Below are 22,974 nucleotides of genomic sequence, written 5' to 3'. Positions count from 1 at the left end.
GCCCAATCGAAGACGCCGGCACAGGGGTAAAGTGGCGAACGCTAAGGTGCTGGCGGCATTCTAAGTGCGAATAGTCTCAGGTCGCCAGAGAGCCAGCTCACGAATCTAGGCCCTGAAAGACTCAGATCCCAACTATCGATCTAGCTAGGCAGTGGCCATATCCCAAAAAGGAAGCGATAGCTTCAAAAATGAGCTGCTGGCAGTTGGCGTCCACGAGCAATGTCAATAATGTAGGGACGATCTCTCCTTGCATGATTCTCGTAGGCGTAATAAATAGTTTGAAGCACCCACTGCCATGACCCTCAGAGCTCTATCATCAATTCTAACCTCAGTGTCTATCACCAATTCAAGATGAAGTTGCTCACCCTTTCCGTTGCGCTGTCAGTCTTGAACGCTGTGGAGGCTCGTGACCCAGCTTGCCATCCTCCTGCGCCTTCATGCCGATATGTCTCCTGGTGGACGGCAAGAGAATGCAAGGCTATTATCGGTGAGTCGATTTCTGAAGGAAACAAAAAAAAGGATTCTAGATCCTAATCTCTTTTGCTTTATAATTAGACTCTCAACATATCCGACGCTCGACATGTGAGGCTCCTGAGGGAACTGTCATCAGAACCAGCACAGTCACGCGCCACCCAACCATCACGCAAACCAAAACCGTGAAGCCCGCAACAAGCACCAAAACATCAACCAGAACTGTCACAGTCACGGACCCTATGTATGTTACAGCATTGAATGGGATGAAAAACACTTGACTAACCTGAATGCCTCTTGAAGCACTCATCAAGACACAGCCACAGCCTGGGCCACTTTGACAGCGGTCGCAACCACAACAGATGTGGAAACTGATTCCTCGACTGTCACTATCACTACAACCTCTGTGGAGACTGATACTTCTAGCACCACAGCTACGACGTAAGTAGCTTCGTATGTCTGCCATGGGGTCTACACACGCTGAACTGACAATGGGCAGTACCCAAACCAGCACTTCGTTTCTCAGCTGGGCTCCCGAAACTTGCGCTCAGGCGCCACCAACAACTTCCGCCCAAGGACCACCAACCACATCCGCTCAGGGACTGCCAACCACTTCCGCCCAGGGACCACCAGCCACTTTCACTCTGGCACCTACTTTTAAGCGCTCTGAGAACCACTACGACGAATTACCTCGGGATTGCTGTATGTTGATTCAACGCACTAACGTGGCCATGAGGGTTGAAGCTAACCTTGTTAATTCTCTAGCATGCTTCCTGACTTCGACAAAGAGCTGTGGCCCTCGCGTCACAAAGGTTGTTACCAAGACCAAGGAAGACCGCCCCGTAATCATCACCAAGACTGTCACGGATCGAAACTGCAAAACTGTCACGACCACCAAGACGTCCACAACTCATGTCAATGGAGCTCCGCCGCCCAAACAGACGGTTACCTTGACTACTACTTCTACCAGCACCACAACGGCTACCTCGACCAGCACGGTTGAGGAAACTACAACTGCCACAGAATCCACTACAACGACAGTCATTGCGGCTACCACCGTCACTACCGGAAGCACAGTCACTCAGACCGAGAATCCTTGTGACCCTACAAACATCAGCAAATATATCCTCCAAGGCCCTCCATCCAACCCCAATGTAGTCCTTGGCTTCCGTGGAGATGGCGACGGCGATTACTCCAACTGTTGCTCAAGCTGCCTCTCAAATAATGACTGTGTCTTCTGGAAGATGACCGCAGGTGGCTCTATCTGCGAGAACTGGTACACGAACCGAGGTGTCACAGTCGAGGGCTGTACTTCTGCCCATTGCACAAGGGGACACCCCGTGATGAACGTCGATCCGAATTCAGATGGAAACACATACGGCATGGCTTCATGCGGACAGTTCCAAATCGTGTATTAATAATGAGGACGGATTGAAAACTGGTGGGATATGTTTAGATGATGACAACACAAGAGCGACTTTTTCTTTTTCTTCTGACGAATAATTATAATACACTGAGTTCGTTTCTACCTAGTATATAGAAAGGAAAAAAGAATACGAATTTCCCCCAATTCTCAGTCTCTTTCGCTGTTCGCCATATGTGACTCGATTATAACGATGTCTAATTGTGACCACTCTCTTCGTTTACTCTAGTTGGAGTACATTCTTCAACTGTTCAATTCATGAAAGTAGGCGGGCAATGTAGTTGTAACTCAAATGTGATATTGCCATTATCGTTTATCGTTCCGTATATTCCAAGTCTCTACAACTAATGCAATTACTACTTAATTTTTAAGATGTGCAATTCGAACCACGAAACCCCTTTAGCCGCGTACATCAAACTTTGCGCCGTAGTTAGTCTCCATCTCCCTTGTCAGCTCTGGTTAAGTGCCCAAGTATCATCGGCAATCTCTCGGAAAATTCGTACATCCTATGCTAAATGATAAAGAGACCGTCGAATCCCTAGCCTGTCCCGTATCAACATTGCTCTAGTCGTGCGGGGTTGGGACTAAGGCGATAGCAAACTCCGGAGTAATACGGAGCAAGGCCTCCGAACGGACCCCCGAACTGACAAACGAATCAAGATTCCACAACTGTCGGTTGGATTCAAGGCATTTCAAAGCGTCTCACATGGCAGAGAGTCTTCAGAATCCTTTACCGAATATTTCGGTCAATGAAGGTCAGCCAGAAGAGTACGTCCCGCGGAGGCGCAACAGAACGGGGTGCTTGACATGCCGTCGAAGGTACGTGACATCCATCCCATGAATCGGATTTAGGTAATTGACTGGAGGAGAAACCTGTAGGAGGAAGCGATGTGATGGCGTCCGAGATGTTTGTGGTCATTGCATTCGCCTCAATCTCATCTGTCACTGGCCGGGGCCCCGTGACATAGGGGAAAGCTCTGCCTCTTCATCACGTCTGGTATCACAACGACCACAAGTGATAGATCATTCCTGTGTGCCGCTGACCATCCCAATTGCACCCGCTCCTTTTCAATTTCTCCAGAGCGATGCCCCAGAACTTGCTCGTCGGTCATTGGATCGCAGGTTGGCGCTGAGATACTATGTTCAGATCTTTAATACTATGCTAACCACTAATTTGGAGAATAACGGATTCCTTTCTGGTACGCTTTTACCCCCAAGCTTTTCTTCCAACTAGTACAGCACGGTGAATAACATGAAATAGTGCTATTACCGATGGCAATTGAGGAGAAAGCGCTTCTTGATATGCTAATTGCATGGTCATCATCTCACCTATCCCTTTGCGACGACACCTATCGTATCAAAGCCCTCGAGCATCGATCTACAGCTCTGCAGTCTTTCACAGCATCTTTGTTGAAGAATGAGTCGCCTGAAGTCTCCCTGGCTTGCTGTCTTGTCTTCTGCTCCATGTCGGCCGTCTTGGGCGATACTGCGGAGTGGCGTAACCATCTTGTGGGCGCTGCGCACATATTCGACACGCCTGGCTCTCGTCGTCACAAGATGAGAGCATAAAGAATCCTCCATATGAGATTCGCTGGTTACTAAGAAATTTCGCGTATCACGACATCCTCATGAGCGTAACATTGGATCGTGAGCCTCTGATTCCAGGGCGATACTGGATCCCGCAGCCCATGAACGAATTGGATTCTTATGTTGGGCTGGCATCTGAGCCATTAGCACTCATTTCCAAAATCAGCTCGTTGAATGGTGACGCTATCCGGCAAATGGAAAGCTCATCACCTTGCAGCGACTCTGAGTCGATATCTTCATCTCCACACGATACCGACGATTCTTCGTTTTCTCAAACGGTAGATCTTATTTCTCAAGCTTATTCGATAGAATTTGAGCTTCAAGATTGGAAATGCCCAGAATCGAACAGTCAGTGCCTGGTCAATCTCGCAGAGGCCTATAGAAGCTCAGCTCTCATACACCTATATCGTGTGATGCGACGCAGGATACTAGGATCAAGCGCAGAGCTTGAAGGCAAGATTGCAAGCCAGGTTGCTTCAATCGTATATCAATTAGAGCAAATGCCACTTGGATGCCTCCCGGAATGTACTTCGTTGTTCCCTCTCTTCATGGCTGGGGCCGAGACTCGATCTAAGCCAACAATGCAGTTTATCCGCGAAAGACTACAGCATATCGCAACCCATCGACATTTCCAAAACGCCGCCTCTGCGTTATCAGTCTTGGAAGAACTATGGCTGCAGCATACGAGTATCTCAGGACCAATGACGAGTCATTTATTAGATTGGCTTGACATTATTAGGCGAAGGCACTGGGAACTCGCTCTGTCTTGATTCATCTTTCACGCAAAGAATTTCGTATGTAAATATAGATATTATGGACATTACGCGAGCTACGGTGTTTTGAATGGGTAAATGGAGTAGCCGGTTACTGGAAACAGCATTGGGATCTGGAATTGTTTTTTAAATATTGAACTTATCACTATGTAATAGCTACTGAATTTGAGCGTAGTTTACGACTGATCTTTAAGCTACCCTTCCCTATTTGCAATCGCTTCATCCTCTTCCATGTACTCTGAGAATTTGTAGGTCGCAAACTTTCTTGTCGGGACTCTTCTCTGGAACATAATATCCAACTCTTCAAAAGTGCGACCCTTAGTCTCCGGCAGTGCAAGGAAGCACCATGCGAGGCAAGGTAGAGACACGCCGAAAAAGACAAAAGCGAGTTTGCCGCGCAGGTTGCCTTGATCTGGATTGATGGCATAAGGAATGCCTACGGCACAGGCAACATTGATCAAGGCGTTTATAGTCGTTGCGATGGCGATTGTCTTGTCTCGCAATTTTGCGGATGAAACTTCCGATAGGTAGACGAAGCAGAGCGGGCCAATTGTTAAATCGTAGAAGAAGTTGTAGACGACCATCATGGAACACTGCGCCCAAACAACATTGTGGTTTGTAGTACCGTAGCCAGGAACAACGTCGAGAACTCCTACTAAGAGAACAATGACAACCAAGATACTGCAACCTTGGTTGTATATTGTGCGGCGGCCGAATTGATTGAGGAGGAACCAAGAGAGAACAGTTCCTACGAAACCAACGCCTAACAGCCCAACGCCAAGGTTGAAAGAGTCGCTTGCTTCCAGTCCAGCCAGTTCGAAGAAGTAGACAGCATATCCGATAACCAAGAAGTTGGCGACCAGTGGCTGAATGGCATAGACCATAATGCAGATGACTGTTCGTCGGAGATCTGTGTTTTTGAAGCAGTCTATAAATGTGGCTGTATCGGTCTCTACTTCTTCAAGCGATGTTGTAAGCTGTATGTGAGCAAGAAGCATGCTCGTATCGACTGATTCGCTCGTAAGGCGTTTGAGAGATCGCTCAGCTTTCTGGAACTCGCCTCTGCGTACCAACCACCATGGGCTCTCTGGACAAAATGGTAACAAGACCAGAATGATGATGGGGAAGATCAGTTGAGTTGCAAATGGTATATCGTATGCCCATCGATCATCGCGATTTTGGCAGCCAGCTAGAACACCACTGGCAACAAGTTGGCCAATGACGAATGACAGGTTGACAAAAGCCGCTGCAATGCCTCTGAATACCACAGGTGTGACTTCTGAGATATACGTGGGAGCAATGACTGGATAGGCGCCGAGAACCACACCGTTGATAAGCTCCGCAATGAGGATTTGAGGCCGGTTTTGAGCAGAAGTTTGTAGTGCAACGGTGATGAGAGTAACGCAACAACAGGCGGCTAGAGTCCATCGACGTCCAAACTTCTCCAATGGCCACCCAACACCAAAAGCACCAAGCACCTGTCCAACAGGGACACCAAGATTGAAAGCGGACTGCCACTTTGCTTGGACAACAAAGGATCCATCATCAAGCTCAACGCCAAAATCGTGTTGAAAGCGCGGGATTGCAATTAGCGTACCGACCAATTGCGGATCGAAGCCAGCCATGATGACTCCCAGGCTGAAGAGAAAGGACCACCCAATTGCTGATCGATAATGACGGAAAACATCCTTGAGAGTCAAGCTGTGTTCTGTGACTCGAGCATCTTGGGCCTGCTTAGCGATGGCCACATCGCTCATGTCTATTTCATGGTTGACTTTCTCAGTCGGAGCAACGTGAATTTCCTCTGCCATGTTGGTGACCATGAATGACCCTGTGGTCAATTTGGAAAGGGTGAATAAATTGGGCGATGATGGATATGCTTGAGATTTCTGCTATCTTTTCGATTCAAATTGCTGATGGTATGCTCATCTTCATGGAGCAGATGATTGCATTTTATGTATCAACGGTCTCGTAATCTTGATGATAGTCCCATGGCAATTCCGGGGTAAAAATGAAGGCTCGAAATGTCTTCCCCATGCCTTTCTTTCCCCAGGTTCATTGTCGTATTAGAACTACCCACAATAGCTAGAGTTAAGTGCCCTTGGTAAGCAGCTAGTTTGGTCCAGCCAGTCTTATCTTCCATCTTCTGCCACATCTCTCCGAGTCGCGTGCTGCTCCGTCTTCGGTTCTACGAGATTTAGACTAATAAGCACTGTTGAGTGGTTCGCCGTAAGCGCTCGGCGCCACTAACCATAAGAAGCCAACGGCTTCAGGCCAAAGCTTGCCACGATCTATCTCCGGTTTTAGCGTTGATGGAAAGACACGAGGCGAGGTAGAGCCAGATAGATAGTACTCAAATGATGGATATGACAATAAGGGAAAGCGTTGGAAAGGATATGATCATGGGAAGATAAGAAAGGAGTTCTCCATGCTCCTATGCTCCCCATGGCTTGCGTAGGTTGAACGCGTACCTCCCCTCTCACTCTCAGCTCAAGATGCCGGCCAATCAATTCGTCGCCAAGTCACATGTTCTTCATCGTGCCTTGGCATATGAACCACAGAAGATTGTGTCTGGTTCAGGCATCTCCTTTACTCTAGAATCCGGAAAGGTTGTCTATGATGCTTCTGCTGGGCCCTCCGTCTCCGTCTTGGGGCATCATCAGCCCGAAGTTACAAAGGCCATCGTCGACCAACTTGACAAGATAGCCTATGTCTATTCTGGAAGTCGGTATACTTGCGACGCTGCTGAGTCTCTGGCTGCTGAACTCTTGAAAGATGCTCCTGGAGGCCTGGTCAAGGCCATTTTTGTCAACTCTGGTAGTGAAGCAACGGATGCAGCGCTGAAATTGGCAACACAATACTTTTGCGAAGTCGGACAGCATAAGCGAATCAACTTTATTGCTAGGAAACAAAGTTATCACGGCAACACTCTCGGCGCTCTGAGCGTCTCCGGCCACGAATCGCGCCGTGCATATTACCGCCCCTGGATAGCTAATAATGTCAGCTTTGTTGACCCATGTTATAGCTACAGGGCAAAGGGAGAGTCCGAAACAGATGCTCAGTATGTCGAAAGATTGAGGTTACAGCTAGAGGACGAATTCTTGCGCTTGGGTCCGGATACCGTTGCAGCATTTGTGGCCGAGACGGTCAGCGGGACAACACTTGGATGCGTACCCCCGGTACCTGGATATTTCAAGGCAGTTCGCGAAATTTGCGATAAATACGGAGCTTTGTTGATACTTGATGAGGTTTGTACACTCACTCCCCCTATTAGAGAGAGACTAACAGTTAATAGATTATGTGCGGTATGGGAAAGACAGGCACGATGCATGCCTGGGAGCAGGAAGGTATCAGAGGGCCAGACATTCAGATGATTGGAAAAGCATTAGGAGGAGGCTTCGTACCTCTGTCTGGTGTCTTGCTGAATCAGAGAGTTTTTGACGGTCTAGCTGAAGGCACTATGGTGCTTGCTCACGGCCATACTTTCCAAGCTCACCCAACAGCTTGCGTGGCGGCCCTCGCTGTGCAAAAGATCATCAAGCGGGAAAACATCCTAGATCATGTCGCGAGTATGGGCCGGCTGCTTGAGGTAGAGATGAACAAAGAAATTGGCCCTTTGGCACATGTTGGAAATATACGTGGAAGAGGGCTGTTCTGGGCTGTCGAATTCATGCGTGATCCCGCTACCAAAATTCCATTCCCTGTTGAGCACAATTTCTCCAACCGAATAGTGGAAGTTGCAGCAGAATTGGGCCTGAATGTTTTGGGAAATTTGGGCAAGACTGGCAAGATTGATGTAGAGCTAGTCATTCTGGCGCCGCCATACATTGTTACAGAGGAGGAGATTAAGGTTATTGTCGGAATTCTGAAGGAGGCGATTCTAGCTGTGACGGAGGAGCACGTCCTTCGCTACGGTATCAACGGCTTTCACAAATAGTTTCAATAGTAGCATAGCAGTAAGCCTTTAATTCAGGTTTATAGAACAAATCTGTCTCCAATGTAGGTAGATACCATTGTACTCTCGTGTGTATGATTTCCAGCCAAACAATAATTCTTAATCTAAACTGTGATGACAAGTTATTGCAAAGTTCGTCACATATCAATTGTCTCAGTGTGACATATCGAGAGAATTTATAATTAAGACTAGTGTTGTATTTCTAATCGGTTGTTAGACGATACACTCGGCCCTCATATGGCTGCAAACTCAGTAAATCCCCCATCTCGTTGTCTTGCTCCGCGTAGTTCCCAAGCAATAAGCTGCCACGAATTACTGGACACTTCCATTCCACTTGCTTTTCAGAGAACGAGCAAACAATGAGGTATTGTCCCGCAGCGTCTGTCCTAGTGTAGGCGTAGACGTTCTGGTTCTCATAGTCTACCATTTCAAACTTGCCACGAATTAGACCAGTATGCTCTTTTCTGGTTTTGAGCACAAGCTTCCAGAATTTGAGCACGCTCATACCAGAGCTTGTTAATTGTGTATTAACGTTCCATTCTTTGTAGTCTTGGTTCACTTTGATCCAAGGCGTGCCGGAAGTAAAACCCGCGTTACTATCCGCATTCCACTGCATCGGTGTGCGTGAGTTGTCTCGTCCAATTCGCTGGATTTGCTTCAGTGCATCTCGAATATCTCCATTTTTAGCCTTAACAGCCTCATAATACTGAATCTCCTCCAAATCTCGGAGCTCATCGAAGTCCCAAGAGGCCGGATTGGCCATGCCGATTTCTTGCCCTTGGTAGAGAAACAGAGTGCCTCTACCTGTGGCGTGGAAGAGCGCCAACATCTTGGCAGATACATCGCGATATAGGCCGTCATTTGCCCATCGACTAACAATCCGTGGCTGATCGTGATTCTCCAAGTACAGGCTATCCCATCCACCATTGGCCTGATTGAACTCCATAAACTTTCCGAGAACATCCTTCAGTTCAGTGAGCTTCCATGGATTGTAGTTGAAGCACGTTTTGCCAGGTTGGTGATCGATATACATGTGTTCAAAGTGAAAGAGCATCTATAGCATGTTAAACTTATTTATAAAGCGAAAAGAGAAGAAAAACGTACCTGAAGAGGAATACCATTTTTAACCAGTGGTAGTGCTTGCTCTGCGCTCTTGACTCCTGGAGCCTCTCCAACCGTGAACGCATTGGGATAATATCGAAGGACCTTTTCATGCATCTCAAGTAAATAGTCTGCTACTTTTGGTCCGTTGAAACGATGGATTAAGCCGTATTGATAGGGACTTTGAGGATCAGTGACGGGCGCATCCGGAAAATCTGGCGTCTTGGAGATACAGTTGATGACGTCCATTCTGAACCCATCGCAGCCTTTATCTAGCCAAAAGTGCATAACATCCCACACAGCCTCTCGTACCACAGGATTCTCCCAGTTGAGATCAGGCTGCGATATGTCGAAGACATGAAGATAGCACTCTTGCAGTTTGTCGTTCCATTCCCAGCATGAGCCACCGAAAATGGCGCCCCAATTATTGGGCTCCTTTCCTTCTTTGTTCTTCCCCCGCCATATATACCAATCTTTCTTTGAGCCTCCATTTTTGGCATCCTGGAACCATTCATGCTGATCTGAGGTATGGTTGACGACTAGATCCATGACGACTTTTAATCCTATCCGGTGGGCTTCCTCCACCATGCGCTCCCAGTCTTCCATGGAGCCAAAGTCTGGATGTATCTCTCGATAGTTGGAGATGTCGTATCCCATATCAACCATTGGTGATGCATATACCGGAGAGAGCCATACTACCTCAACGCCGAGATCCTTGAGATACGGTAACTTAGACGTGATGCCATTGATGTCGCCTTTTCCATTCCCAGTGCTGTCCTTGAATGACACAGGATAGATTTGGTACACAACAGTGTCGCGCCACCAATCGGGTGCTTCCATGACGATTCTATCTAGTTGGGGGTATTGTAGTAAAGTGAGAGAGAGGAAATTTCAAGCACTGAGTGAGAGTGTCTGGAGAGCACGCACTCCGAGAGCTGGTGATGAGAGAATTGCCTTGACAGTCCTTCTGCTCTCCATCTGTACGCCGACCAAAATATCAGTCCGCTGACAAAATGCCTAGCAAAAGTGAATTTAAACTAAAGTATCTAGGTAGGATCAGATTGTTTCAATAGATGCGAAAAGTGACCCCCATGTGTCGAAAGATTATCCGATAGCGGCGGCGCCTGCGAAGCGCCTCTTGCGCCGCATCTTCACTGTCATCATTTAGTCGTTGAAACAGTGGGCTAAGACGATAGCTTGTTTTTCATGTCCCAAGAGAAATCTTCCCCGCGCTCGAAGCGCTCGGCGCCCGGATCGCTGGTCCCAAGTTGCTAGCTCAACAATTGGAGACAGAATCGGTCATGATATCCACCAAATTGTGAAAATCTCCGGATCTAGCCTCAATACGTTGGCACTGAGCCTGACTACTCTTTAGAGACTCGGATATTGGAATAATGGATGATTGCTGGCATCACGACTCGTACGAGCATGCCTCATTGTCTCTGATATAACTTGGCCTTGTTAGCACACATCCACATTCGTAATTCACCCTCATGATACCTTTCAAATAAATTCAGCACGCACACACTTGCAATGCCTTCCAACACGAAGCCTGATCAAGATGCCCTCGCCTATCGCGGCCAGCCTCTTCCCAACGTTCTCGAAGACCAAGTCGTCCCCAATGTCCTAAGTCTTGACTGCGATGAACGTCTATGGGTTCCTCAGTCCGATCAGGTCTGGTTTAGACCTCTACTCTTTTCCGTCAGTCAAGGCTATTTTGTCAACATTCTCAGAGTCCGCAAATCTGGCATACTCTCACGACATCGCCATGCCGGTCCTGTGCATGCCACAGTACTAACGGGTAGATGGCATTATCTCGAGCATCCTTGGTGGGCCGAACAGGGCAGCTACGCCTTTGAACCCCCGGGTGATATCCATACCTTGGAAGTCCCTGATGATGTGGAGGAAATGGTTACAATGTTTCATGTTACTGGCGCTTACATATATGTTGATGTTGATGGTAACCCTGTTGGCGTCGAGGATGTTTTTAGCAAGATTCAGAAAGCCAAGGAACATTACGAGAAAGTTGGACTGGGAGCGGACTTTGTGAACCAATTTATTCGATAGAGCCGGAAATTTATAAAGGGATAAATAAAAGTAAATCGAGACTGAGCTTTACAATACATTCTGCAACTAACAGCGAGGCTACTGACTGACACCAAATTATTCACCTAAGCAAATAGCGCAAAACTGGCGGCTTCCTCTAAACTAGCCCCTCCGATCCCTAATCAACACCTATAAAGTGTGGGAGATCCATTCATCAAGAGAGAGCGATGTGAGACTTGATCTAATTGGCATTCAAAACTCAAGAACATATATTGATAAGGAAAAAAATTAGACGGTGGTTTACCAGGAGTAAACAAGCTCGAAAAACATGCCGGAAAAGATCAAAGTCGCAGTCGTGCAGCTATATTCAAAGGTATGCTAGTCCTCTTCATTATGACCTATGCATTCTAAAACGCGCTATAGCCGCTTGATATAGACGCCAATTTTACAAAATCCTGTCGCTTCATCCGACAAGCAGCTGAACAGGGAGCTCAGCTTGTCGTTCTTCCAGAGTAAGAGCATCATTTTCTCTCTTGCATCTGTTCGCATTTACAACATCATGTTTAACTCAATTGTGCAGATACCATTTAAACGGGTATTTACCTGAGGAACCCGAATACATCAAGCAAGCAGCACGATGTGAAGAATACCTTGACCAATACTGTGCGTTGGCGCGGGAGCTTAGCATTTGTCTTGTCCCAGGAACCCTTGTTGAGCGGCATCCAGCTACAGATCAGACTGCGCTTAGTGGCAGTAGAATATTAAGCAGTGTAGATGGAGACTACCATTTGTTCAACACCTCGTACTTTATCTCGCACGAGGGTGAGATTCTGGGATCTTATCGGAAGAAAAACCTATGGCATACCGAACGTCTTCACCAATCTCGATGTGAGAAGAAGCACTCTGCAATATCTACTCCGTTGGGGAAAGTAGGAATCCTAATTTGTTGGGATCTTGCTTTCCCAGAAGCATTTCGAGAGTTGGTAAGAGATGGTGCAGATATCATCATCGTGCCGACCTGCTGGACCCTCGATGAATCAAGTTATTATGGGCTGAAACTAAATCCCGACTACGAAAGTCTTGTGCTCAACACAATGATCACAGCTCGTTGCTTTGAAAATAGCTGTGCTGTTGTATTCGCAAATGCCGGCGGGCCCCCGGACACGTTTGTTGGGTTATCACAGGTCGCCATGCCATTCATAGGTCCTGTGAATCGTATGTGGGACAGTTCAGAGGGTTTCTTCATTGCCGATATTGATATGGAGGTATTGAAGCAGTCGGAACTCAACTATAAAGTGAGAGAAGACTTGACAAGCAAGGATTGGCATTATTAAGAACTTCGTGAGGTTGAAGAACTCCATTGGTTAAACTCGATGCTCGCTTTGTCGATATCACTAGAGCAGTCTTCGTTACTAATGCTAATGCGAATGCTCATACTAATGTCCATGCTAATGCGAATGCGAGATAGACAAACTAAAATGAATCACAATGACTTTACTCCATGCCCATCATCAATTGGTTGAATGAGCTTAGTGTCTTCCCAATGAGGCAGGATGGGATGCATTACATCTGCAAAGCAATGCTAGAAGCGATGCTAGAAGCGCTAGTAGTGCATTGGTGTGCTTCAGCATCACGACATGTACGTTTAAATATTGTTCGATACAGTTCAAGTCTTGAACAATGCATCACAGAGTCACATCATCAGACAAATTCTGGGAACTACTGTACTCATCAGCTGCGATACGATTATAGTGTACCGTTTCGAGCATTCTCGCAGAGGTTACGATGGTGACATTATCTTCGCATTAGCGGATTAGATGCTTCATTGTCATAAAAAACGATAGTCTAGAAATTTTCTTCTTACCTTTAACAGTAGACAATGAAGAGAACATGATTGTATATTACAAGGAATTTTAATTAAATCTGCTCGCTTGATTGTGACGGTCTCATCGCGAGAAATGGCCAGAAGCAAGCTCACCTCCGACTCGCATTTAGGTTCCCCACGAATGGAGCCTGCGGCCACGACGTCTTACGAATCAAGATATACAGCAAATTCCCGTTATTATCGGCACCTACAATTGTGGCTCTTCCTTCAGTCATCGGGTCGTGACGTGTTGTTCTGCATGTATCATTGGGGCTCCGTACATGCAGCTGCGACACCAACCTAGAGTTTCCTACACGAAGAATCTCGAATTCATCAAGTGCAGTGGTTAGTCAACTGATTTTCGCCTAGTGAATCAAGTGGAATTACAGGTTTTTGCCTTACAATAATTCGTTCCGTTTACAGGGTGAATTGAGAAATCTGCCCGTCAGCAGGCGAACGCCGTATTGACCACACATTTCTGCCCAAATTTGTTGCCACAGCTGCACGATGTCGGTTTCGAGCTAATTTGAGTTAAGTGTTGAAGTGTGCAGCAAGCTGGAAATCTGCAATCATCATAGTTGGGCTTTGATTCGCCCCTGTTCTTACAAAACAAGCCAATTAGGCTTGGATGCATGCACTCCAGTATTCACCGTCAGACCTCAGCTTTACAGGGGTGTGATACTATGAGATCGGATGTAACTCCAACACATTCCCCAGATATTGAGGCTCTTCTGTATTCTTGGGACTGAATAGCAATATATTGGTAATAATGCAGATATTTTTAAATTGTCTATCTCACTAAGAAGAAGAGGAGGTTTCCAGAGCAGAGACTGTGGTCAGAGACACGGGCATCGGCCAATGTTAAATCATGCAGCGTCTGTGTATGCGCATTTGTGGGTAATCATTGTTGAGATGTGATATCTATGGAATGGCGACATCAATCTTTCCACGGAGAACAATCGTACTCTTTCCACCGCAATACGTATCCATGCGTTCTAACAAAGCGGTTTGCATCTCAAAAAAAAGAAAAGGTAAGGCCCCGCTTGCCACATAGGTCAGTAGGATCCACTGGTATCTACAAGTATACTCCCAGATGAACCAACTGTAAAAAGCTTCAGACGACACACATGTTTTATGGACAGCTATTGATACCGGAAAACTCTTACAAGATGTTTCAAATATTTATTGCCACATATCTATATTTAGGCCTTAGTTTCAGAAAAAGAAAATAGATACACCAGTCTGTTGGCAGCTATCGTTTGGGCGTATATAACGTGTTTATGGGGTCTTTGATGCGTAACTCCACAGCATGCGGCTCTGTCACTTGTTCCATACAGTTTTAGGCCAAAATATTGGTTGCAGCTTAGTATCCACTGACTTTGGAGATTCGAGGCTCCAAGCCCTTCCAAGTTGCCACTTGGGGGCCATTTGCGAAGCGGCTGAGGCACCAGCTCGGTTACAACCCTGTCACATTGTGAAGCCAATACCTGCTATTCTTTAACGCCGTGGGAATAAATGCCGTATAGCAATGCCAGATCCGACGTCGGTTAGCCGCAATGCAAGAGCCTGCTCCTCACTGTTGAGCTGAGAGCCTTCTCTGGGTCGGGATACTAGCCTATAGGACGGTCAAAGCGCGATAAGGCAGGGCGAAGCGGATCAGTGTCTCATTCAACTTTTCCAAAGCCTACCGCTTTGCCAATGGCGGCTCAACACATTATCAGTGGCGTAGTAGCCCTATGTTGTTATTCCACGTAGCATACGGTGGCCAATCTGTGGCCAATTTGAAAGCGAGATGGTGGGATGGTGAGTAGGGCGTCCGCATTTATGGAAGCAGCCCAGTGAAATGTGCAGCTGCGGAACAATAAAAAGTAACGGCATTTATGCACGGTAGTGTGTATGTATTAGCTGGACTTCGCGTCCCCAAACTTTATGCTACGAGTAGATACATATAGCTTTGTGTCCAATTGCTGCTGGAGAACTGCGGACACTCCGACACCGCACACGACCTGTAACATTGAGATCTCCAATTCTTTGTGGATTTAATAGAGCATCTTGGGCAGCAGTGTATGAGATCCCTACTAAAGATACAAAATGTGTACTAGTAGTGCATACAGGGCATGGCAACGAAGAGCGAAAAGCATAACCCACCACAGTCGATATGCACAAGCCTCATATAGAAAACAGACATACATAGCCATAATGCAAGTTTCAGTTGGGGATACAAGCCTCCTCCATTTCTGATAGGCTCATACCATGCCAACCTGGCAGCCAGGTCAGAGTCCCGGCCACTCTCACCGGCTGCATGCAAGGCCACCTGGAGATGCATTCTTGCGAGGCAGAATCTCATACTACCAATGAGATGTGGTTTCGGTGTGAAGAGGCTCTCGTCGTTAGGTCGCATCTATTGGGGAGTTTATTAGCCGTCCATTCTGTTAAATACACAGCAAGGGATATTAAAGACAAAATACACTCATAAGTACCTTTACTTTCTGTGAGATACAAATGCTCTATATAAAGTGAAATTGATCTCACATTGTTTGTTCAAGCCATCTCTTCTCTTCATCTCAATCAGAGCCTTTGACAAGGCTTTCTTGATAGACCTATGTATGGTTCCTCATGAGTTTAAAAATTTGACTACCTAATCTGTCTCTAACCACGACAGATTGACATGTTAGCACCAACATACAACTCAGCATGAAATCTTTGAAAAGCTTTGCAAGAGGTGTGTGCTTATACATATTTATCCTACTTTCCATAGCATATCTATATAAGCGAGAAAGTCTTCATATAAATATCTCTCCAAATTCTGGAACTGATGTTGCTTTCAGGGAAGAAAAGTAATAAGACCGTTGAGCTTATATCCCCTGAATTTACGGGAGAGAATAGCACTCCAACAAGCGCAGCAACTTCTGTACAAAGTGAAAATTTCTTCGTCAGGCCAGAAGTCCCTCGACGTGCCACAACTATGGACCCCCCAAGATCTCAAGGCTTGATGCTCCCGCAACCACCTCCCTCTGTTCCTGTGACAGAGATTACACGGGATGTAGATGTTGAAGCAACAGTGGTCAGGCCAGTGTCACCAAAACGCAACCATAGCCAAAATGAAGTGACAACTACGACTACTACAACCTCTGCTCCCAATACGCAGACCTCGACCACCGTTACTACGCGCCAATCGAGGCGAGTGGTAGAGAATGGTTCAGTCGTGATCCAAAGGATGCCTCAACAACTTAGGCGATCTCAGCCTAATGCTCCTAATAAGGTTGACATCACAGACTTTACTCTAACGTGGTATCTTCAGTACATCTCAGATGAACGCCTCATTCGAATGCCAGACAGAGACAATGCCTGGGATCGAGTTCTCAATGCTGCCCAATACTTTGGGCTTCATATTGCTCAGTTCGGAGACAGGGTAGATGCTTTCACCAACGGAGGAGCTTTCAGTTCGTCTTTCGATGATGCAGAGACCAATGGCTCCATCAATGGATTTACTGAGCACAGTAATACGTTTTTCAATGGGGAAGGCATTGACGCCTTTTTCAACGGAAAAAAGAATACTGTTTCGATCAACAAAGCAGGAGACTTGGTTTCGGCAGCTCTTGCTTCGTCTCATGCATTACTTGAGGTATGTCCCCATCTAACGGCAAGACGGTGATAGTTCGGCCAATGGCTAACTGTAAGGTTAGATCGGCCACACCCAAGCTCAAGCACTTTTACCAACCTTTACCGCCTTGTACGAGTTTTCCGTGCTTCTCACGGACATCACTCGAATTCACAATCTTCACACGCCGTCAGAGGCAATTCGATATGATGCTACCAAGACATTCAATACCTTGGTTGCACTTCTTGGCAACATCGCGGCAGTGTATCGACAGAAAATCAGTGATCTGAAGCCTGGATCGCGGGCACACATCAACTTCGACGCTAGCTTTGGTGCACAGATTCGTGAGATTTGGCAGTCCAAAGAGGCGCTTTCCGACGCCATTTGGAAGCATAAGCTCCAAGAGGCAGATCCAACACTTACTGCGAAGCAACTCCGCTGGAAGCTTCAGTATCCATACAACTACTCTGTTGTTAACAAGATCTATGAGAAAGTGGAAGATTACCAGGCTCCGTCATCCAGAACGTGCTACTGGTTGAAGGAGGTCCTCTCTGAATTCTTCAGCGGAGAAGAGAAGTTACTCTGTTTGACTGGCGAGAACTCGAGCGGTAAAACCTACCTATCCCGATGGGTGGAAGAGAGACTTGCTCGACCACTCAATGTGAAATCATATCACGTTCTCCGATACACATTTCGTGAGTTACTCCTGCTGCTACTTTTACACGATCATTTCTAACAGAACGCGCCTTAGCATTTGATTCACCTGATAGAGCAACTCCCAGCGCGTTTTTGAAGAGCATTTTATTCACGCTGCTTGAGCAAAATATCAGCAATGTCGGGGTGTATAAGGCCATAGCGCAAGCTTTTCAACATCACTCAGCTCGAAAGGACTCTGAACCCACAGAGGCAGTCCTCTGGAAAGCTTTTAATAGTTGCCTTGCAGCTATTCATATTCAGCAAGCGTCCATTGTCATTGTTTTAGATGACTGCGATGAAATTGTTGGAATCCACGAGGACTTCTACGCCAAGCTTCAAGAATGCATTACTGGGCTTCCTGTACAGGTAGTCGCCTTTTGTCGCTCAATCCCTGATCCTGTTCAGGTTTACGCCCGACAAATCGAAACTTCCAAAGTACGCGAAGATATCCGAGCTTATATTCGTGACAGTCTTTCTCGGTCGCGTTATTTCCGTCATTTGAGTCGCCAAGAGTCTGATAATGTTCTCAAGAGCATGACGATCAAAGCTGGTGGCGATTGGCTCTGGGCATTTTACGCTGTTCAGCTCATATCGAAAGAGAAGTCAAAGGCTACGATTATTCAAACAAGTCATGAATTAGGCCCGAAGACTTCGGATGTGCTTCTCAAGGTTATTGAGTCGCTTGAGCTCGAAAAGAACCTCGATGTGAAGAATCTTCTATCCATAATGCTAGTGGCTTCTAGACCACTCTCTGTGGCGGAGATGGAGAGGCTTCTCTCAATTGACGTTCAAAGGCAAGCGATGTCTGTCGGTCCCGATGTTGCCGGCCTTGTCTCCAAATACCTCTGCGATTTGGTCATAATTAGAAACGGCCACTTGCATTTCCGCACTAAAACGGTCCGATCATTCATCAAAGAACAACTTGCAACGATGCTGCTACTGTCTGAGCAGGAAGCACAGAAGCAATTGACGTTATTGATGCTTCTTTATGTCAAATTTTCACTAAAGGAGGCGGGAGACATTTCTTCCAACGTCTTGGACTATAGTTTTGTTCTCTCTTTGTTTTCAGCAGATTCACTTCTCGGGTACGTTGTGCAGAATTGGGTTGAGCATTTCCAAGCATCAGGCTTCACTGGAGCTGATGTATCGGAAGTATTCCCCAAGTCCATCACATTCGCCCTTCTCGAAAGAACTTGCTGGACTAGAGTATACACGAAAGAGCAACTCGTGACCAACCATAAGTTTGCCTTCCAAATTCGACAAGACTGCTTCAAAGATCGAGAAGCCGTGGTTGTTCACAACCTCGTCACTCTTGGACACATCTACCTCAATATTCTCGGATTAAAGACTGACGCTTCATTCTACTTTTATGAAGCGGCTAAGCTTGGAAAACAGATCTTGTCAGATACTTCCACGATTGTGAAGACAAGCATGGAGTCTTTCTTTGATTGTGTTACCGGGATCGAGATAAACGATGCGACCGAGATTTTCACGACTCATAGTGGCCATAGGATCGACGTCCTCACTTGGTATGAGGGGATGCTTCGGCTCGCTGTCGAAATCAACGCCCAAAAGCATGGGAGTCATAGTGATGAAGTGATCTCCTGGTACCAGAAGCTCGCCAAGTTCTACGCTGATATCAAGAAAGAGGAACAATCCATGGGCGCTTATCAAGAAATACGTGCCATTTTGATCGCGAGGGAAGGCAAGGAGTCACATCGAGTGAAGCAAATGAATGCTTACTTTGCCACCCTAGACATTGTTCTCAATGGTGCACCAATTGACAAGGTCGGCGAACTCGAAGAAATGATCTTTGAAACCAGTCAAAACATAGAAATCACTGATCTCCGGTGTATCGAACTATGGATGAGGCTCGCACATACATATGAGAGCTGCGAAAGCTTCGAACATCTCTCTCACGCCGAAAGGCTATACGTCAACCTTTGGCAGCGCATAACTGCCGACCATGCTCCAGCAACGAAGGTCGATATTCACTTAATCAGGATCGATATTGCTCTCGAATACGCCAGATTCCTCAGCCGACATAATCGCATTCAAGAAGCATGCAGCATTCTCATTTGCCTTTGGGCAGAGTACCAAAAGTATACCCTCGAATCTGAGACAATCATCATTCGGATCAGGGAGGTGGCAGAAGAGTGTCGAAAGGCTGGCTTATCAAGCATTGCTGTCTCCATGTTGACCAAAGTATTGGAGTCATTCAGCACCTACGGATCCAACGAAGAAGTCCAGAAGACTGTACTGCTTATGAACAGAGTCGTAGAAGAAGTCAGTGATACTACTGTGACTAAGAATACCACGGACAAAACAGTTGTTACAGAAGAGACAGAAAGTGTGGTGAAAAAGCTCTTTGAGCGTCTTGCGGATGAATACGAACATGATAAGACTGATACATCACTGTTCTCGGCAGTCAAAGCGTTGATAAGCCTTTACAATCAGCAAAACAACTGGCGCGAAGCCGAAGCTGCGCTCAAGAAGACTCTACAACTCACCTGGAAAGAGATGTTGACCGATAACACCGCCATTAGGCTTTGTGAGCACTCAATTGAGGAATGTATAGCTGTGGCGCGTCGTCTGGCGGATTGTTATTCCTCTCAAAAGCTCTTTGAGATGGCTGAGAGGATACACTTACAAATTTTTTACGCCTGCATTTCAGTTAGACTCGACGACAATCTTGACACTGAAGAGAATCCTCTTACTGGGGCCCAGCTTCTTACAGAGGCCATCGCTATCCTGGTCGCATTCTACGAGGAACATCATCGCCATAGGGAAGTCATTGAGATCTATACGCATATTTTGGCAAAATATGAACAAGAGTTGGGCAAAAAGCACGAAGTAACCATCCAGACACTGTATTTCATCGCGGATTATCACGAGACACTCGGCCTTCAAAATGCCTACGACTACTATGAGACAATAGTTACTCGGTTAAATGAGGGTGTCGATTACTGTCACCATGATGCCATCAAGGCCGCTTTAGCTCTTTCCGTTCACTATGATGCTCGTCGGTTTTGGGATAGGCTTCAAGCAATCTGTACAGTGTTGTGGGAGACTATTGTTCGACTCCGCGGACAACGGAATTTTGAAGGAGAGCATAAAGTCACTGGCAAAGATGTCGCTTCCATCTACCAAAAGTATTCGCATGTCTTGGATTTCCACGGCAACGAGGGTTTCTCGAAGCTATATGGCATTGCTGTGGAGTACAAAGACATAATCAGCGACTACTATTACGATAATCCGCAATTGGTCATCAATGCGCTGATTACTCTGGCAAAAATATGCGAAACGCATGACGAACATCACGAAGAGTCAATCAAGAGCTACGAAGAGGTGCTCGACAAACTGAGGACGATAGAGACAACGACAACCGACACTATCGAACAAACAACTGTTGAGACTGTCAAGAAACGCCTATCACGGATGTATGTCACCATTGTGAAAGGCTCTCAGAAAAAGACGTTTTCGCTCAAACGCGCCATTGAGATCTCACTCGAGACGTATCATCAGTATAAGGCTTCATTTGAAGATTACCCTGAGCAAACGATGCATCAACTCGACTGTGTCATCTTGCTGTATCAACAAATGAATACAGAGGAATCCAGAAAGCTCATGCAAGAGCTTCTGGTAGAGTCGGCTCAGTACATTATCACCGCCGCTGCCGTCAATTTAACACTCTTCCATGCTGCTACCTCGTTAGCTGCCCTCTTTGTCAATGCAAATTTGGTACAGAGTGGCAAGGATCTCCTCGAAGAAATGCGCAAAACGGTCATATACGGAGAAACGTTTTCCAACAATGGTATCCGTGTGGAAATGAACTCTCAGACGAGGAAAGCCATCTTCATTTTCTTAATCGCATTCGGGAATGGTCTTGACCAGCACGCCGAAAATCTTTCTTACTCCAAAGTTATGGCTGAGATTGTTCTAGAATCTCTACTTTATGAAGAGTACTCTCGGATAAGCAACGAAGATGCCGCTGTAGAGGTTATTTTACAATACGGCGCGCGACTTCGTCGTTTCTGGCAGTCTTACCAACGCGAAGAGTTTATCAGAACTCTTGATGACGACCTCATTGATCGCTTCAAGACTGCATATTCCCAATACTTTGAGGTAAACTGCAGCAAAGTGGTAAAGGAAGAGTTCTACTACAGCTTAATGGATGAGCTTGGCAAAGATCGACCTACGATCAACTTCGACTTTGACACTATCATGCTAGAAGTTGGCAATAGTCACGTCATAAGTCTCTTGGACAGTGGAAACTTCGATAACGCCAGTCAAGTTGGCCGATTTATGATGCGATTCTCCGGGGAGAGGAGGCTTTATCATGATCGTCGCCGCATCCGCTACGGATACATACTGGCCCAATACTTGGTTGGAATTGGTGCACCTCACCCTGATTACCCGAATGACACTTACAGGATGGCTATGGTCGAAACTTCGCAGTCCATTATGCATGATGTTATTAATGCATTTGACACACTGGAAATAGACTTCGAAACACTTCGTGCTGAGGACTTGGTCGGCCTCATCAATCTGCTGCACGCTCAAAGCAACCATGAACAGCTTGAGCGCGTGTTATCTCGTTTGTGGGATGCTCGAGGAGACGTCCGATCGACATTCGGTTCGGATACTCAAAAAATCATCGAAATTGGTACATTCTTGGTTCACGTACAGTGCGCTCTGAAGCTATACCCAGACGCAATTCGTACCGCCGAACAACTGTACTATAACTTGCAGCGCGCTCGCGGACGACTTCACAAGGACACGTTGGAAGTATCACGACTACTGGCAAGCATTTACGCGACGATGGCTTCGAATGTAGAGGAAGAAGATGTAGACGAGGATTATTTCTCCTATGCCATGGATGTCCACCACAACATCATGCGGGAGATTAACTCTCCATCTGACGTGGTGTACAACGGCTACACGCGTCACGATCACGATCACGAGTTCCTCAAGGAACAAGCCTGGATTCATTCATCACTACTGAACAATATACGATCGCAACTCAATGAATCCCAACGCAAATACTGGACTAAACGAGAAAAGGATGTTCGCACGATTTACGAAAGTTTGACGCGCGATTTCAAGCTCGGCGAAAACATGAAAGATTCCCAACAACTGCCATCGTGGAAATATGCTCCGCCCAAGGCATGGAGATTTAATGAGCAAGAGTGGGGAGGCGTTGCGAATGGTTTTAACTCGGAAACCGATATTTTAGAGACGGCTCAGAGAGAGTGGGTGTTGCAGAGTCGTATTTTCGTCTGACGGTAACTTGGCGCCGTCATGTCTGTACAGCATGTTACCCTACATGCGTTTCTCTTGTTCGTTTTGCATTGCGCTTTCTTTTCGTTTTCACTTATTCTACCTTAGAACCCACTGATTCCCTTTGTTCTGTTAAGCTTCTTTTGATCTCTTCCAATCGTTAGATATAACATAATG

At 46.4% G+C, this 22,974-nt stretch overlaps 9 protein-coding genes across 9 annotated transcripts; 7 read left to right on the top strand and 2 right to left on the bottom strand.

Moving 5' to 3' along the window:
* Window positions 1-223: 223 nt before the first annotated feature.
* Window positions 224-2,038, top strand: V8C40DRAFT_244591 (uncharacterized protein). Its single transcript, XM_083215692.1, has 5 exons — window positions 224-487; window positions 556-715; window positions 775-912; window positions 971-1,173; window positions 1,237-2,038. The coding sequence occupies exons 1-5, from the start codon at window positions 352-354 to the stop codon at window positions 1,887-1,889; spliced, it is 1,290 nt and encodes a 429-aa protein (XP_083073881.1). The 5' UTR covers window positions 224-351; the 3' UTR covers window positions 1,890-2,038.
* A 469-nt stretch (window positions 2,039-2,507) lies between these two features.
* Window positions 2,508-3,931, top strand: V8C40DRAFT_218008 (Zn(II)2Cys6 transcription factor domain-containing protein). Its single transcript, XM_083212191.1, has 3 exons — window positions 2,508-2,713; window positions 2,774-3,093; window positions 3,156-3,931. Exons 1-3 carry the CDS (start codon window positions 2,601-2,603, stop codon window positions 3,461-3,463), a joined length of 741 nt encoding a protein of 246 aa, XP_083073880.1. The 5' UTR covers window positions 2,508-2,600; the 3' UTR covers window positions 3,464-3,931.
* On the top strand, window positions 2,963-4,325 carry V8C40DRAFT_218012 (transcription factor domain-containing protein). Its single transcript, XM_083212192.1, has 2 exons — window positions 2,963-3,093; window positions 3,156-4,325. Exon 2 carries the CDS (start codon window positions 3,523-3,525, stop codon window positions 4,249-4,251), a length of 729 nt encoding a protein of 242 aa, XP_083073879.1. The 5' UTR covers window positions 2,963-3,093; window positions 3,156-3,522; the 3' UTR covers window positions 4,252-4,325.
* Window positions 4,326-4,448: 123 nt separating this feature from the next.
* V8C40DRAFT_274801 (general alpha-glucoside permease) lies at window positions 4,449-6,011 on the bottom strand (the record flags this gene model as incomplete). Its single annotated transcript, XM_083220643.1, has 1 exon — window positions 4,449-6,011. One exon carries the CDS (start codon window positions 6,009-6,011, stop codon window positions 4,449-4,451), a length of 1,563 nt encoding a protein of 520 aa, XP_083073878.1.
* Window positions 6,012-6,567: 556 nt separating this feature from the next.
* V8C40DRAFT_244585 (pyridoxal phosphate-dependent transferase) lies at window positions 6,568-8,235 on the top strand. Its single transcript, XM_083215691.1, has 2 exons — window positions 6,568-7,502; window positions 7,550-8,235. The coding sequence occupies exons 1-2, from the start codon at window positions 6,750-6,752 to the stop codon at window positions 8,189-8,191; spliced, it is 1,395 nt and encodes a 464-aa protein (XP_083073877.1). The 5' UTR covers window positions 6,568-6,749; the 3' UTR covers window positions 8,192-8,235.
* A 176-nt stretch (window positions 8,236-8,411) lies between these two features.
* Window positions 8,412-10,611, bottom strand: V8C40DRAFT_287293 (glycoside hydrolase family 13 protein; the record flags this gene model as incomplete). The annotated part of the gene is made up of 2 exons (XM_083222696.1): window positions 9,314-10,611; window positions 8,412-9,263 (listed from the first exon to the last, which is right to left on the bottom strand). The coding sequence occupies exons 1-2, from the start codon at window positions 10,148-10,150 to the stop codon at window positions 8,412-8,414; spliced, it is 1,689 nt and encodes a 562-aa protein (XP_083073876.1). The 5' UTR covers window positions 10,151-10,611.
* A 232-nt stretch (window positions 10,612-10,843) lies between these two features.
* On the top strand, window positions 10,844-11,377 carry V8C40DRAFT_287290 (2,4'-dihydroxyacetophenone dioxygenase family protein; the record flags this gene model as incomplete). Its single annotated transcript, XM_083222695.1, has 1 exon — window positions 10,844-11,377. One exon carries the CDS (start codon window positions 10,844-10,846, stop codon window positions 11,375-11,377), a length of 534 nt encoding a protein of 177 aa, XP_083073875.1.
* A 307-nt stretch (window positions 11,378-11,684) lies between these two features.
* On the top strand, window positions 11,685-12,690 carry V8C40DRAFT_265674 (carbon-nitrogen hydrolase family protein; the record flags this gene model as incomplete). The annotated part of the gene is made up of 3 exons (XM_083219680.1): window positions 11,685-11,729; window positions 11,780-11,868; window positions 11,937-12,690. 3 exons carry the CDS (start codon window positions 11,685-11,687, stop codon window positions 12,688-12,690), a joined length of 888 nt encoding a protein of 295 aa, XP_083073874.1.
* Window positions 12,691-16,437: 3,747 nt separating this feature from the next.
* On the top strand, window positions 16,438-22,800 carry V8C40DRAFT_287282 (tetratricopeptide repeat protein; the record flags this gene model as incomplete). The annotated part of the gene is made up of 8 exons (XM_083222694.1): window positions 16,438-16,632; window positions 16,774-16,845; window positions 16,907-17,516; window positions 17,573-17,796; window positions 17,836-17,886; window positions 17,923-18,249; window positions 18,280-18,969; window positions 19,003-22,800. The coding sequence occupies 8 exons, from the start codon at window positions 16,438-16,440 to the stop codon at window positions 22,798-22,800; spliced, it is 5,967 nt and encodes a 1,988-aa protein (XP_083073873.1).
* Between the last annotated feature and the right edge of the window lie 174 nt (window positions 22,801-22,974).

This window comes from Trichoderma camerunense (genome assembly GCF_050948025.1).
Source record: "Trichoderma camerunense strain CBS 138272 chromosome Unknown V8C40scaffold_8, whole genome shotgun sequence".
In the NCBI taxonomy this organism is placed as follows: Eukaryota; Fungi; Ascomycota; class Sordariomycetes; order Hypocreales; family Hypocreaceae; genus Trichoderma; species Trichoderma camerunense.
The sequence above is the reverse complement of the archived record's forward strand: the minus strand, read 5'-3'. Positions and strand labels throughout refer to the sequence as shown.

Excerpts from the sequence above, each read along its gene's own strand:
- V8C40DRAFT_244585 (XM_083215691.1), top strand. The coding sequence starts at position 6,750 with ATGCCGGCCAATCAATTCGTCGCCAAGTCACATGTTCTTCATCGTGCC. Across the intron at positions 7,503-7,549 it reads CTTTGTTGATACTTGATGAG|ATTATGTGCGGTATGGGAAA; the intron begins GTTTGTACACTC and ends AACAGTTAATAG.
- V8C40DRAFT_244591 (XM_083215692.1), top strand. The coding sequence starts at position 352 with ATGAAGTTGCTCACCCTTTCCGTTGCGCTGTCAGTCTTGAACGCTGTG. Across the intron at positions 716-774 it reads GTCACAGTCACGGACCCTAT|CACTCATCAAGACACAGCCA; the intron begins GTATGTTACAGC and ends TGCCTCTTGAAG. Across the intron at positions 913-970 it reads TCTAGCACCACAGCTACGAC|TACCCAAACCAGCACTTCGT; the intron begins GTAAGTAGCTTC and ends GACAATGGGCAG.
- V8C40DRAFT_218012 (XM_083212192.1), top strand. The coding sequence starts at position 3,523 with ATGAGCGTAACATTGGATCGTGAGCCTCTGATTCCAGGGCGATACTGG.
- V8C40DRAFT_218008 (XM_083212191.1), top strand. The coding sequence starts at position 2,601 with ATGGCAGAGAGTCTTCAGAATCCTTTACCGAATATTTCGGTCAATGAA. Across the intron at positions 2,714-2,773 it reads TGCTTGACATGCCGTCGAAG|GAGGAAGCGATGTGATGGCG; the intron begins GTACGTGACATC and ends AGAAACCTGTAG. Across the intron at positions 3,094-3,155 it reads GAATAACGGATTCCTTTCTG|TGCTATTACCGATGGCAATT; the intron begins GTACGCTTTTAC and ends AACATGAAATAG.